This window comes from Protomyctophum bolini (assembly GCF_963924005.1).
Source record: "Protomyctophum bolini genome assembly, chromosome: 8".
In the NCBI taxonomy this organism is placed as follows: Eukaryota; Metazoa; Chordata; class Actinopteri; order Myctophiformes; family Myctophidae; genus Protomyctophum; species Protomyctophum bolini.
Genome location: NC_137869.1, coordinates 18,028,831 through 18,044,497, shown reverse-complemented (window position 1 = coordinate 18,044,497; position 15,667 = coordinate 18,028,831). Strand labels below are relative to the sequence as shown.

At 40.3% G+C, this 15,667-nt stretch overlaps 1 protein-coding gene and 1 long non-coding RNA gene across 5 annotated transcripts; both read right to left on the bottom strand.

Moving 5' to 3' along the window:
• Positions 1–2,634: 2,634 nt before the first annotated feature.
• LOC308319736 (uncharacterized protein) lies at positions 2,635–8,143 on the bottom strand. Of its 4 annotated transcripts, none has more exons than XM_080769912.1 (9): positions 7,992–8,143; positions 7,741–7,832; positions 7,265–7,328; positions 6,488–6,538; positions 6,056–6,310; positions 5,493–5,638; positions 5,214–5,310; positions 4,690–4,776; positions 2,635–3,543 (listed from the first exon to the last, which is right to left on the bottom strand). In XM_080769912.1, exons 6-9 carry the CDS (start codon positions 5,572–5,574, stop codon positions 3,477–3,479), a joined length of 333 nt encoding a protein of 110 aa, XP_080626038.1. In that variant the 5' UTR covers positions 5,575–5,638; positions 6,056–6,310; positions 6,488–6,538; positions 7,265–7,328; positions 7,741–7,832; positions 7,992–8,143; the 3' UTR covers positions 2,635–3,476. The 4 variants fall into 4 exon arrangements, with proteins under 4 accessions (XP_080626038.1, XP_080626039.1, XP_080626041.1 ...); XM_080769913.1 differs by having other exon boundaries at positions 7,280–7,328; XM_080769915.1 differs by lacking the exon at positions 6,488–6,538.
• Positions 8,144–9,957: 1,814 nt separating this feature from the next.
• Positions 9,958–11,512, bottom strand: LOC308319737. The gene is made up of 3 exons (XR_013964482.1): positions 11,378–11,512; positions 10,965–11,094; positions 9,958–10,073 (listed from the first exon to the last, which is right to left on the bottom strand). It is a non-coding gene; the product is annotated as an uncharacterized lncRNA (long non-coding RNA).
• Positions 11,513–15,667: the final 4,155 nt, after the last annotated feature.

The following is a 15,667-nucleotide window of genomic DNA, read 5'->3' as shown; positions in this document are numbered from 1 at the left end:
CTGCAGCTGCTTGTTGACTTTGTGCACCTGTATGTACAGTATGATCATTTTTAATAGCGGAAATTGCAGATACAAGCTCACCACGCACTGCAAAGCGCCATGTTGTGAGCTGCTTGTAGATCATATAGATCAAGTTTTTGCTTTGAATGCGAAGATTAATGACATCATGGATTATTCCATTAATTCCAGTGACATCACAGGGAAACTCACCTTCCCTTCATCGTCAATCAGGTGGAGCTGGCCAGTGTCTGTCAGCTTGACCTCTGCTCCAATCGGCACCCCGATGCCAGAGTCCACCCACACAAAATCACCCTGAAACGCAAGCAAGCAAGGTCAGTCACATCTGTCCAGATATAATTATTGCCCATGCACATGGTGTTTCTTATTTTCAAAAAAGACTATTCTTACAGTACCTTCCTCAGGGCCAGCATTGCTGAGATGGATTTGTGTCCAGCCTGGAAAGAGATTGCCTCATTTTATTAAATCAGCCACACCTGTTGTCTAGTGCCAAATCCTCTTCCAGTAACCTCCCATGACGACATACTGTATGCTCTCTAGGTCCACTCCATACACTGTTTTAAGCATTCTTTAGTTATACTGCACCTGTACAGTATATATAGATCAGTTTAAACAATATGATTTGCATAGGCTATTGTAAATCATATTGTTTTACATATAGGTTACATAATATAAAACATTATTTGACACATTTGCTCAGAATGGGTATAGAATATATTGAAAGGATATGAAAGGAATTGAATCAATGAATTGGCATTCTAATATAAATTAAAAAATGAAAAGTTGAAAACACATCATGGCACAATTCCTGTGGAAGGCAAAGTTAAATCTCGAAGCAGAGGAAATAACTGTTGCCGATGTGTACGCTGCTATATATGATTGCACTGACGATCTAAACATAATTCTACATGGACTTTAGCGGGTCATCTCTTACCTGTCAGTATTACTATATTGGGTCTGTTCCCCCCTTTTCCTCGTGCTGGTGTAAGGAAACCGCCAGCCACTCTTCTTTAAGGTGTGTTTCTCCCCTGAATGTCAACCAGGAAGAACAGCTTTGCCAGCACAGCAGTTCTTTATGGCCCAAAAGACTTTGCTCCTGTCCAGAGTAGATCCACCCTGCACATAATAACCAACAGACTGTCCAGAGTAGATCCACCCTGCACATAACCAACCGCCCCACACAATGTGATGCCTGGACAGGAGTAAATGCAAAAACGTTAAACCCAACCAATTTCAATTCAGTTTAATGTTCCTTAAGAGACACCGACTTGTTTAACCTACCTTACCTACCTGTTGCTGAAAATGACACCTATATTTCCCACCAGGGATCAATAAAGGTTTCTTATCTTTCAGTATATTACAAAATACTTGTACAACCTTAATTATAATATATTCTATTAGTTATAATCTTTTTAATATGGATGCAAATATAATAATGTTTTATAAATGATTAACACTGTTATAAAACACTTGTTAAAAACACTGTTGCGTTTCCCTGGGTCATCATGACGCATCTACCCATATAGGCCATATGAGTCATGATAGATTTTCCGCCATTTTGAATTTTCTCCAAAACACTTTTTACTCCTACAGATTGTCCAAATCTTACAAAAATCGGTACACATCTTTGGACCTTTCCGATGAAAACGCCACAGGCGGAATTTTGTTGCGTATCGTTGTCGTAATCAGCTTCCGAAGTTAGTGGGAGGGGCCTATTTGACCGAACATTCCACAAATCATGAACGGAATGTCCAATCCATCCCAAATTTGAATCACATGTCCCGGGTGGTTCAATCAACCAAGTTCCAAAAGCAATTCCATTTTCATCCATAGAGGGCACCGCATGTGAAAAATTTAACCATTTGTTGCAAAAACATTTTGCGGGGATAAATCCCCACCGAATTACTTACACATGATCACAGGTGTGACTTTAAATTGTCATTGGCTAGCAACGTTAGTGGGAGGGGCCTATGTAAGCGACTGTGGCAACCTGCACACTTTGCAATTTTTTTAAATTGAGACCTTTCTAGTTAGTTAATCTGCTGTTCTTTGGGTCATGACCAACCTTTCCAAAAAAGAAAATGCTGTGCAAATTTGTATGTCTACTACTCTACTTGGAAGTTATGCACATTTTATGATAGGCCAATCCCATTTCAAACAGTAGCGTGCGCTGGTTTGTTTTGGGAAACAGCAAAACGCAAAATGTATTTTCCAAGGCAAAGATAAAGTAATTCAGAAGAAGCTGTGACTCTGCTGTCAGAACTCAGCACCACCACCAGTGCCCGCACGGTTCACAGTTCACACCACTGCAGCAACACTGACACGTTCAGCGGAGTGACTGCTGTCTCTGTGCAGTCTGTGAAGAGCCATGAGCCGCGACTCCCGGGAGGGGCAGCAACACCGCCGGGTAATCTACACAGACTATAGTGAGACTAAACACACCGACTCGAGAAAAGACCCATATCGTCCAAAATAGGCTAATCAGTCGTTGTCTGTGTATAGGCTAATTCATTGGTAAAAGTATGCTAAATAACTCATTTTTAGACCATTTGGGAAATAAATAAATCCGCGGCGGCGCGATCTAAGGGTAATGGACACATAACGGACACCCGGGAATAAATGCAATAATTTATTAACAAGAAAATGAATATTTACAGATATTTTTACAGGCATCATGCATAAATTACAATCAACATGAAACATATTACTTTTATTACAATTTGTTTTGACTATGGCGTCTTCTCTCGTGTATCATCAGATGTCCGGCTCCATGCTCGCCTCTCCTTGGAGGCCAGTTGGGTCAAAACAAAGTATACCACATTGTGACAGCTGTAGTGAGTCTACAGTCCACCTGCCTGCTGGCAATATAGCCTGGTTGTGATATGTAAATGTGATTGATATTTTTGTTTGTTTTTTTAAGTCATTCTATAACACAAAGTAATTGAATTTATTTTATGTATTAATTGTATTTTATATATTACTATGTTATTACTAATTTTATGTATAACTATATTACTAATTGTATTTATTTGATGAATTACTATGTTATTACTAATTTTACTTCATGCATTACAAATTGTATTTGTTTTATGTATTACTGTTATTACTAATTTTATTTTTTATGCATTTATTTATTTTATGTATTACCGTTATTACTAATTTTATGCATTACTATATTGATAATTTAATTTATTTTATGTATTATTGTCTATATTACTAATTATATTTATTTTATCCATTACTATGCTATTACTAATTTTATTTTATGTATTACTAATTTTAATTTACTTTTATTTTACTATTTTAATTTACTTTTATTTTACTATAATCTATTTTTTATCGTTCGTTTTATCCATTTATTTATATTATTATCTAGTTATTTATATTGGTTTATTATTTTATTGTTTATTATTTTCAAAGAGCCCTGATTGATCACATCTACATATCACCACTACCAGTCAGGATCTGAGTGACTCAGAACCCTGGTGACCTCCAGATGGAGCCACACAGGAGACCAGCAACGTCCTAAAGAAAAGAAAGAAATGCTCATTACTACTTTGTTCATAAAACAATATTGATTGAAATATTTATTAACAGTTTGCAGAATTACAGTACATGTCAAGCACAAACTCAATACAAAGACTGTTAACTGTAAGTGGACGACCCAATTAAGCATTACACTTGTTTACAAGAGGGTCCACCATGTTCAATTCATCAAAACATTTAGAGACGTACAAATAAGACACTTCTATATAGTCAAAGAACAGAACAGGAATTCATCATAAAGGAGGTAAAAAGGGAAAATAAACTTATACAGTGAGGGGAAAAAGGGAGTCAAGGGATTCACATGTCTTAATGACTGTTGGTAGGGCGTTCCACATTTTGGTGGCATAGGAGTGAAAATAATTTAGTCCCTCGTTTGTGCCGAATCTGGGTTGTACATGGTTCGTTGCACTCCCTCTGGTGTTGTGGGTGTGGACTTCGTTAACATAAAGGAAGTATCTGGACAGGTACATGGGTATCTTGGTGGTGTATCGAATCTTGTGGACCAGACCCATTGCAAGATGCTGTACTCTGTCGTCGACCCTAAGCCATTCCAGCCTGTCAAAGTGGGCAGGGGTGAGGTAGGTTCGGGGGGTGAGGCCAAGTAGGAGCCTGACCAGTTTGTTTTGGGAGGTCTGCATGGAGCCTAGTTTTAAGGGCCTTTGAGGTGCATGCATAGTCAAAGAAACCTTGTACGAGGGCTCCTGTTAAGGTCTTCAAGGTGTTTTTGTTGACCAGTGAGGAGATCCTGTAAAGGAATCTTGTTCTTTGGTTGACTTTTTTGATTACGTTGGTGGCCATTTTATCACCGGAAAGATTAGCCTCCAGGATGGAACCTAGGTAGGTAATTTCATCTTTACGTGTGATAATATTGTCACCCACTCTAACCAAGAAGCCATTTGCCTTGCTGAGATTACTATTAGATCCAAAGAGAATGGATTCAGTTTTTCCCCGGTGTAAAGATAGTTTGCAGATTCTACCGAGTTCAGAGCTGAGGGCCTTTTCAACCTGCAGTTTGTTCCTGTCCGAGACTAGCAGTGCAGAGTCATCTGCGAACAGGAACAAGTTGCAGTCACAAGCTGATGTCATGTCATGATCATAGTGTGTGTGCGTGTGTTGTATAGTTACCTTGCTGTGATGTAACTCCAAAGGTGATCAGAAATAGTTGCTCCATCGGCTAGAAACGTGCTCTTCACCGGCATGATGATCTTGTTCCTAAAAAAGTCTATAGTCAACCCTAACTGATTACAGAACATGATATAAAAAAAACACAACTAGAAGGATTTAGGCCTGTCACAATTACCTAATCGCCAAGTATTTGAGATACTTTTTTAGAGTCATAATCGTCTCCATGTTGAAAATGTTCATATATTGTCAAACATTTTAAAGAAATAATGCAAGCAACCGACCTACAAGCTCTAAATGTGTCACTTTGTAATTTACTTCTCTTTTTTTAGTGTATAAAGTTATTGAATTATACCATGTGCAGCTTTTTGTTTACAAAGCCTACAAAAGCCAAAGTTTTATTTAGAATGTTAGTATGACGCAATTAAATTGTTACTTGTAATTTATTTGAGCGACAATTAAAATCGGCCATTATAAAACCTTAAATTCTGACAGGCCTAAACAGGTTCCAGTGGCGTCTACCGAACCTTCTAGCTCCGTCCGAGCCTCCCAGCGACCCAGAAGTCCTCAGCGGAAACACCCAGGGAAAGCTTCGGATCTCGGGCATCGGCTGAGATCTCCATTCTAACAAAGAACGAAAGACACACACCCCAAATTAGCTTTGCTGTGTGCGTGCGTGTCCTGTCACAACATACACATGCACTTACAGTAACGTTTAAGAATAGGGATCGACCAATTATCGGCAACGGACGATTATTGGCTTTTTACGAAGCCTAAAAAAGCCCTAACCCTAAAGCGGTTCGTACCGTTGAGTTCCTCACTGAGAAGGCCCAGGTCCGAAGTCCTCCAGCGTCTACCCAGATCTCCGTCCTCCGTCCTCCCATCCATGGACAGACCTGCAGATCTCCATCTCTAGAGGCTCCAGCCTCCAGCTGTGTCTATGATCTCCATCCTGAGAGAGAAAGAAAGAAACCATTAGCTCTACAAGCTCACAACACGTTGCAGTGTGAGCTTGTAGATCTGCTATTTTTGCTGAACGGAATAGGGATGCTGGGGTTGAAGTGGTTAACAAAAGTGTCAAAGACTTTGATTAGCTTGGAAAGCTGACAGACAGTCAACCAGAGTGCCACTAGGAGGCATCAACACATGTACAGTCCTCAACATCTTTTGTAATTTGTATTCAAGTTGTTACAAAGACCAAGAGGTACGCTCATGATATGAGATATTGACTCTCAAACTATTGTGTCATTTAGATTTATCCTAAAATATTTAAAACATTTGGATTACTGTAAATGATGCCATTCTTCGTACCATAAGTACAAAAGCAGTTATCCATCCTCAGAAACAAGCAAGAACTATTCCTACTCACAGCTCATCAGAGTCCTCTGAGGAAGCCCCCGGGGGGGGAGCTTTGGAATGGATCTCTGTCCAGGGAACATCAGATCGTCTATCGATATCGATATCTCCATTCTAACAAAGAAAAAAAAACACACACACCAAATTAGCCTTTCTGTGTGTGTGTGTGTGTGTGTGTGTGTGTGTGCGTGTGTGTGTGTGTGCGTGTGTGTGTGTGCACTCCCTGTCCAGCAGCCGCGTTCCAGCGACGTCTACCGCGATCTTCATCCTAACAAAGAAAGATTGATTAGAGTGACCAAGAGCCAGATATATATTCTATCCTGTCACAACATATATACATAAAACTTTTATTTATAGAGAACATTTAAACAGAAGCTAAACATATCACTTACAGTAATAAACGTTTCAGTTAGGGTTCTTTTTGACAGGCCTAACAGGGTCTTACTTTGAGTCGTCTTCAGAGGAATGCAGATTCCTGGAGAGACCTGCAGTACATCTGGAAGAAAGACATGGCCGTTATCGTCTATGAATGGCTTCATAGAAAAGAGCTTCGCACATCACTCCCTTGTTGCTGCCAATAGTCTGGATAGTCTATACTTCTTATTCTTGATGACAATTGTTTATGAATTTGATGCATTACTATGTGTTGTTACTTACTGTAAGTCACTCTGGATGTGAGAACTGCCTAAATTGTTGAAATTCCTAGACGTGATCAATTAGGGTCATAGGGTGTGCTCTTCGGTGATAGCAGTGGTGTCATTTGTATATTTTTACAGTCCCACTCCTCCCCATCATATCTTGCGGTGAAGCTGGACAGAACACTGTCCTTTAAACAACACCTGACAGCGTCAAGAGAAAGACCACCGCCTGTGCCGCACCGATACGGCGTCCAGCCGGTACCGAGGCTCTGGTGTTCCCCACCGCTGAGTACTGTGCCCCAGTCTGGAGCCGTAGCCCTCATGTTGGTTTTGGGGCTTTTTATGCCTTTACTGATAGTGAACAGTATATAGACGGGGAAGCGATGGGGAGTGACGCGCGGCAAAGGCCGTCGGGAGTCGAACCCGCATCACGCCGTCCGGCTGGCTTGGCAGCATAGGTGCCCAGACAGTTGAGCTAACCATCCGGGCCACACTTAAATATTTAATTGCAATTTATTTGAGCGACAATAATCGTCCAGTAAAAAGAAACCTCATAATCGTGAAAAGGCTAGAGCGGTTCTTACTGTGCGGTTCCTCACCGGGCAGGCCCAGGTCCGAAGTCCTCCGGCATCTACAAAGATCTCCGTCCTAAGAAAGAAAGAAATAAGGACTAAATTAGCTTTTGTTGAGCTGCATATTCAGAACCACTTAAACCCTCTATAGATTTGATAAAACAGACCTTTAAAGAGAGCATTTGGTATATGCTCCGATTTCACTCTACACAAATTGATTTGCCAAACATAGCAGATCTACAAGCTCACAACACGTTGCAATGCGGTGTGAGCTTGTAGATCTGCTAATTTGGCTGAACGCTACCCCCAGAATAGAGATGCTGGGGTTGAAGTGGTTAAAAAAAAAAAGTGTCATTAAGACTTTGATTAGCTTGGAGAGCTGACAGACATTCAACCAGTGCCACTAGGAGGAATCATACTGCCATGCTATACTTCGTACCATAACAGTACAACAGATATCCATCCCAACAAGAAATATTCCTACTCACAGCTCATCAGAAGTCCTCAGAGGAAACCCCCGGGAGGGAAGCTTTGGAACGGATCTCTGTCCTTCCACGACGTCTACCACGACCCATCCACCCTATAAGAAAGAAAGAACGAAAGATTAATTTAAGTGACCAAGAGCCAGATATACGTACATTGTGTCCCTTCACATCATACACAAAATGTATAGAGAACATTTAAAACAGAAGCTGACCATACCACTCGCAGTAATAGAAAAGTCTAAGTGTTTTCTTACTTTGAGCCGCCTTCAGAGCCCCCCATGCAGATTCATCCATGGACAGCGAGAACTGCAGATGTCCACCTGTAGGGGCTCCGGTTGAGCCTCGCAGCATCTGGAATGAAGACATGATAGTTATAGTCTATGAATGGCTTTGCACATCACTCACTTGTTGCTGCCGCCAATAGGAATTTGTGATGTCTGTGTGGCGACAATTGCTGTGTGTCTGTTTTTTTATAATACATACAATTTATATAGCACTTTTCAAGGTACCCAAAGTTGCTTCACAAAACAGTAAAAACAAATGTATTTGAAAATAAACTAGATTAAAAGGTTCAAAACTAGAATTTTTTGGCATGTTTGTGAAGCTTTTCGGTTCCACACCAGTAACTGCTGTTCAACACTAACAGCTACATCCATGACCTCCCTGCAACAACATCAATGAAGTATGGCTATGCAGACGACCCGAGTACTGTGTCCCAGTCTGGAGCCGTAGCTCTCATGTCAAGAAGCTGGATGCTGCCCTCAACACCGGTTGGGCCACCCCAAACAAACTGCCTGCCTGTTCTCGCTGGAATCACTCCAACAGAGGTCAGACGAGAAGCAGCCACGCTGGCCCTCACCGGGAAGGCACAACTGAGTGAATCCCAGCCATCTCCTCCACAAGGTCGTCAGAGACACCACAGCACACGTGCCTCAAGTCACGGTGCCCTTTGCCACAACACACACACACACACACACACACACACACACAGACACACACCAAGTCACGGCGACCTTTGCCACAGCACACGTGCCTCAAGTCACTGTGCCCCTTTGCCACACAGGCCCAGGAACTGCTCCACACAACACCAGCTGACACCTCCAAGGCATCCTGGGTGAAGGCAAGACAGAGGGACCAGTGGAATACATCGAGGACCCCAAATATGTTCTTTGCCAGCACCTCCCCTGCAAGGAGTGGACAACCCTCAAAGCAGAAGTGGGACATCTCGGACAGTGCCCACTGTGAATGCGAGGATCCACTACAGACTGTGGAACACGTAATGACCATTTGCCCCAAATACCGGCCACCGAATGGTGATCGTGGCTTAGGTGACCTAGACAATGACACATTGTACTGGCTTGCTGCAACAGAGCTGAAGTTCTATGGACATACGGCAGAAGATGTTTAAGAAACTTATTTTTTGTAATTTCTTCATTTTTTCAGCAAACCTTTGTGGCATTTAATTTATGGAACATGTGGATGTTTCTTTATTTATTGGTGAAGTTTTAGTGCCACTTGTGGCATTCTTTGAAATGTATTGACACGTTTGATATATGTTTTTGTTAGGGATGTCCGATATTATCGGCCGATAAAGGCATTAAAAATTAATAACCCTAACCCTTAATTTTACTTTATTATTTTACATTAAAAACATCTACAAGCTCACAATACAATAAGACACATGTGAGCTTGTGAGAGATTAGATCATTTTAGATGAGACATTTTGCATAATATTAATAATTACTTTTGGTATTTTAAGTACATTTTATACCAAAACCTTTGTACCTTTACTCGAGTACATGTTGAATTGTAACGGAGTATTTCTATATTGCAGTATTGCCTACTTTTATTTAAGTAAAAAGTTTGAGTTATGTTTCCACCACTGGAAAAAGCCTGCATATAATATATAATATATATATATCGGTATCTGTTGATATCGGCAATTAGGAGTTGGACAATATCCAACACTGACTGTCGGACATCCCTTGATTTGTGTGATTTTTGTGCAGCTGTTAGTGAGTTTGTGGCATTTTTTTGTTTGTTTGTTTTGTGAACGACCAAAGAGCACACCCAGTATGTATCACAAGGCTATTCCACCAGTCAGGTGTACTTATATCTACATCTCATAAGCGGCCATGAACTAAACACTACAGTTATCACAATTTGACTTTGGCAGCAGCAAGAAACGACTGATATGCAAAGCTCTTCAGCCATGCTTCTCTCTATACAAACACTCATAATGTCCACATGGACATCTTAGCAGTCAGGATGGGGTGGTTCACACAGGAGACCAGGTTCAGTGTTCTAGCAGCATCTACAGTCATCTCCATCTCCATCTAGAAAGAAAGAAAGACATCAGAAGCTGACCATATCACTCACAGTAATAGAAACATTTTAAAAGGATCTCTGGCTAATAAGACAAATATTCCTTAACATTATACTTGCCATCTATAACTAAAATTGTAAAATATAAACCAGTTAAATATTTTCCTTCATATAATCTTTTACTACATAGGAACTGTTCCCGTCGCAGGTTTATGATGTCCATGTGTGGTCCAGCGCTATGGAATGCACTTGCTAATAAAAAGTACTTAAAATATTGCTTTAATGCTTATATCAATTAAGCTGTTTTTGTATTAGCAAACACACGAACAGGTCTCTTTCATACTGGAGTAATTCATCCGCTTCATTATCAGTAAAACGTGACATGACGTCCGTATTTAGAATACAACAGCAGCGCTTATTTTCCAGATCCAAACTCATTCCAATCCACATTAAATGTTGCGCTCTGCGCGTTCATTCATCCGTATGGTATCGCTCATTTCATTAGCTTCAATAGCGTGACACATCCATTATGGTTACTTGGTTAGATCCTTCCAATCGATCCAATTTCAATACTTGAATCCGTATCAAGCCCACCACACACCGGCGCGTTGCCGCGCGGCGCCGCCTGGAAAATAGAACTGTGTTCTATCGGCACGCCGGGCGGCGCGACGCGGCTCCGCGCGGCGGACGGAGCCGGTGTGCGTTAGGTTCATTGAAAATAATGGAGGCGGCCGTGTGCGCCGCACGGCACCGCGCGGGGGACGCAGCCGGTGTGTGTCGGGCTTCAGAGTGAAGATTTCAACTTGAATGTAGGGCCAATATGCCTTTCTTTTATCACCAGAGATATACGGTTCAACAACGTGCTCACACTTTGGGACTTGGGCGTCTTGTTGTTTACTCACTTGTAGTTGTTTGTCGATGGTGATTGATGATGACTGCAACAGGTTGATTGTAGCTGCCCCTCGATTGATGAAAGAATGACAAGTTTGGGTGGTCTCGACGGGTGTGTTTATTGTTCCAACACCGTGAAAACTATAAGGATATAGAATAAATACAGTTACAATCGAATAATCTCATAGTTTCACTACTAAAATCTGTGCAATAAACTTGTCACTTCAGCAGTACAATCAACAATAAAAAGAGTTAATTTATGGTCAATTATAAATACAGTTATACAAAACTCAAGTCATTTCAATTATAAGACAAGGAAAATGCACAATAACCAAAAGTACCACAACCAAACGAAAACCAAACAAATACAATCATGAATGATATACTCCAAATGGAAACTAGACAAATAAATAATCATGTATACCTCACTCCGCGTATCGAGGGTGCTAAAGGGCTGCATAACCAACTTGAACCTCAGGGCACATCAACAGTCACCGATGGTCACATTTACACATAGTGTGACGGACAGGCACTGTAGACAATAGACAACTTCAGTCACTAAAAGTTCACTACAACTGCAAATGTCACAGACTTTAACACTGCTTAATCAATAAGAGTAGGCTACAAACATAATAAGAGTCACATAAACAGTCAAACATTTCATACCGTGTGGTCTGGTGCAAACACACACACACACACACATGCCCTCTCCCTCTGCTCACTCTGGCTGTGTGAAATTAGTCTATTGGTCTGAGGTGAGTGAAGCTAACAGGCTTCAGCTATATATGGATAGGTAACAGGAGGTGTCAAAGTAAAAGTATGCCAAATTACAGGAATTATCCAAACAAACAACAAAATAAGACAAACAATAAATAAAGAATAAACAGACTTCAAACTAAATAAATTATTGCAGAACCAACTGTCACTGGCAGTTACATTGATATTATGGTAGGAGTTTGTGTTGTGTGAGTGTAATGGTTTCAAAATAAACGGGGCAAACAAAACAAGAACATGCTCCAGACATGCTTAGATTTATTTATTTATTTTCCTTTTATTAATTTTTCTTGCTATTTTTTGTTTTTTGTTACTAATTTTTTTTTAGTTTTCCTGGTGAAATGCAAGGAATTGTTTCTGTATATTGGCATATTCGAAATAAACATGACAAACAAACAAACAAACATAAACTAAATAAAGGTCTCAAAAAACAGACGAGCGCAGGTTCAATAAACAAATAATAAAGTACTTTTCTTTCCTTTCTTGTTTGTGCGTTGCGTGCGAGCTGTTGAAATCTGTGTGTGCTCGGCCGCGGACAGTCCCCCCCCCCCCCCCAACGCAATTCTGTCTACCCAAAGGTTCATTACTAACCTTCACTGCTAACAGCACCCAGCAGTGGCAACAACAGCATAGAGTTTGTACCTTCAATACAGACGTCGCCTTGTCAGCTTCACATTCTGAAATGACAAGGGGAAAAGGAAACATTTAGTTTCGGCCTACAGGATGACATTTTGGAAGTCATAACAGTCACTGACAGGGCTAAATCACCAATATTTTACTTTAATAGTCACATTATTTGTGATTAAAGCTGCTATAAGCAATAATCAATTTAATGTATTTTATTCAGACAGCCAGCAATGAGTAACACTCCCAACATGTTTTAGTCTGTGACACATCTAGGGGCCACAATCTGCAGTCAAAGATGTTCCTAGAAGCTTTGTCATTGGTCGGAAAAAAGAACCCGGTCGAAATGACTAACCAATCAGGAAGTAGACAGGCAAATGGACCAATGACAAAGCTAGGAAAATCTTTGAATGCAGATTGTGGCCCCATAGATGTGTCAGAAACAAAATATATTTTTTAGTTTTACCCATTGCTGGCTGTCTGAATAGCAAAAAATAAAGTAATTACATTTGACATATTGCTTACAGCAGCTTTAACGATTCAAGCCATTAAAGGGCAACTTCACCCCTTTTGCAACCAGAGCTGTCCATGGGCTCCATGATGTCATGAACACTGAGCTCACTTCCTTCCTGGACTACATGTTGTCTCAGTAAGACAGCCCTCCCCCTGTCCACAAGGAGGAGCAGTGCACCAAAGTATTATGGGAATTGTAGTCTGGGTAGGAAGTGTCCATGACATCATGGACACTTTGATGTACTAAAAACACATTACTCACATAAACTCAGTAAAGTGTTTCTCCCAAACATAATTAAAACAAGATTTGGTTGCAAAAGGGGTGAAGTGTATTTTGGCAAAGTATAAAATTAATGCATATAATTAGTCACATCTGCCTGGTGTAACTTTTTTTATGAAGCCTAAAAGCCATAAAGAAATTTAAACTTTGTATCGCAATCATATGCATGACAATGAAAGCCACATGTAATCCAGGTACGTACCATGTGGGGCCTTCCGTCGCTCGGTTGAAGATAGCCGGTATTAATAGAGCCGCGTAGGTTGTATGGCACAATACGTCCCGAGCACCGTACGCCTCGTAATCTCAGGGAGCGTTCGTTGACACCGTTATACGTTTCAGCCCAGCCGAGTAGACACTCTATTACGAATACCAGCCATCTCCTGATGACCCCATCCAAGGTCACACATGACACCAAGGTCACATGATTTACCTGTAAGACACATACATAGAACATTACCCTTTATCCAGATTTCATACATTGTAAAAGTCATAATATTAAAGGGATATTTCACTTTATCCTCTACTCAGGCTTATGTGAACACAGCAGACAGCTTTTAAAGGTAGAGTAAGTGATTTCACTCAAAAAACCTTAGGTTTCGTTTTTGGCTGTGGGACCTAAGCCTTCGTCCAATCAGGATAGAGAGTCAAAAACGAAACCTAAGGTTTTTTGACCCCCAGGGGTTAACTGGGGACAGGGAGGAACTCCTTATATGGTCAGCACACTCTATAGTAGAGAGGATTATCACAACAAAACAAAAAAATAAGTGATATTTGAATTAAGTGAAATCACTTACTCTACCTTTAAGTTGCTTGATTCAGTATTTAGATATTTGATATTAATTTTAGCTGCGCCGACCCCTTCCTATACAAACCCATTGTACTCTATTTTAACCATGATAGATTGATCGAAAACACCCAACCTTTTTGGTGATGATGGTCTTTCAAATACGTGAGGGGGCCGTGGCTTTTCATTTAGCCTACGGTTGTTATTTATTTTTAATGCTTTAGTCTGTTCCAGCCTCCTCCTTCTGGAGGGCATTTTCCAAAATAATTTAAAAATAAATAACGGTAGGCTAAATGAAAAGGCACAGCCCACTTACGTATTTGAAGGACACCATCAGTCACCAGGAAAAACGTTGAGCGTTTGATTAATCTATCATGGTTAAAATTGATTTTGAAGTTACAATGGGTTTGTAAAATACCTTTAGAAAATAGCAGATCACCACAATGCATTGTGAGCTTGTAGATCAGCCATTTTCAAATGGCCAAAATATGGCTGTAGTGGTAATTAAATGAACAATGTAGGCTAGTAGGCCTATGTTTAATAATAATACAAATCTACAAAGTAACTAGTAGTTAAGTTTCCAAATAATAGAGTACATTTCCTACACTATACAGGTAATGATTTAATTCCCACCACTGTTGGGAACCATGGTTTGTTTGTTAACTTCTCTAAGGCCTCGATCACACTTAAAAAACACCCGTCTTGTCTGTGACGGCAAGAAAGGACAAACATTCCTGACCTTGTCGTCCATTTAGTGTCACAATAAACAGTCTTATAAATCCTCTAATGTCTAAACAATAACAGTGTTAAAGGATAAAACCGTGTTTCTCAAACAAACGCTACCTTGGAACAAACAGCTTGGCTCCCTGCAGACAGCAGCCTGGATCCCAAACCAAACAGCATGCTGGGAAAAACATGGCCGCTCCTATTTAAATACAAAGTCCCGCCCACTGGATCCGGTCACCTGTTCAACTAGTCTGTCCGTCATTGGTCCGTTGGTCAGTGATAAGTGATTGGATCATCCACTGTTGATCATCACAGCTGTGTGTTCACGCACGCGTCTGTGGCTGTCTGTAATTGATTACATTTTCCTAAAGCACTATAGTTACAAAACTTGGAAGGTAGGTTCATAATAATTACTCAAATTAATTAACTTAAAATGTTATTGGTCGGCCTCATGGTGGCGCTATAACTGCCCACTTTAATCCAAGTAGTAAAATATTCTTTATGCATAATGCCCATATCAGAATCTTGTGTATTTACTATTTTATACTTATTTTATACTATTTTATTTAACAGGAAAATTGGGTGATTTCAAAGCCATTTGTCTGCCTTGTTAGCTCAAATGTATGCCAAAGAGTAAAGCAGGTCTATAAAAGTTAAAATGTCGCCATCACACGCCCAGCTAGCTTGTTCTTAACGTCATAGGCAGATTAAAATGACGTAAATTCTTTACAACACAATTATGTTGTAAAGGTCAGATAGTGAAGAGGACTGAAATGCCATGTCTAGTCATAAATTCACTCCCGAGATGTGACAGACAGTGGATTCTCTCAGGTAGCCTACTGTAATAAGGAAATTCACATAATTACAATTTTTGTGCAGCTCTGCATACTTTTGCATTGCAATACAAATTGGTGTAACACATTGCCAAACAAATTGTATGGACAGGAGAAAAAGGGAAAGCAATTATTGTTCTTAGAATCAACAAAAAACGTAAGCTTCTCTCAATGTTACCT

Bases quoted from the DNA above. Each gene is read 5' to 3' on its own strand.
- LOC308319736 (XM_080769912.1), bottom strand. From the start codon at position 5,574: ATGGATGGGAGGACGGAGGACGGAGATCTGGGTAGACGCTGGAGGACT. The intron at 4,777-5,213 runs GTTCGGTAGACG...AGACTTTTTTAG, and splicing joins GGCTCGGACGGAGCTAGAAG to GAACAAGATCATCATGCCGG. The intron at 3,544-4,689 runs GTAACTATACAA...TCTTTTCTTTAG, and splicing joins TGGAGTTACATCACAGCAAG to GACGTTGCTGGTCTCCTGTG.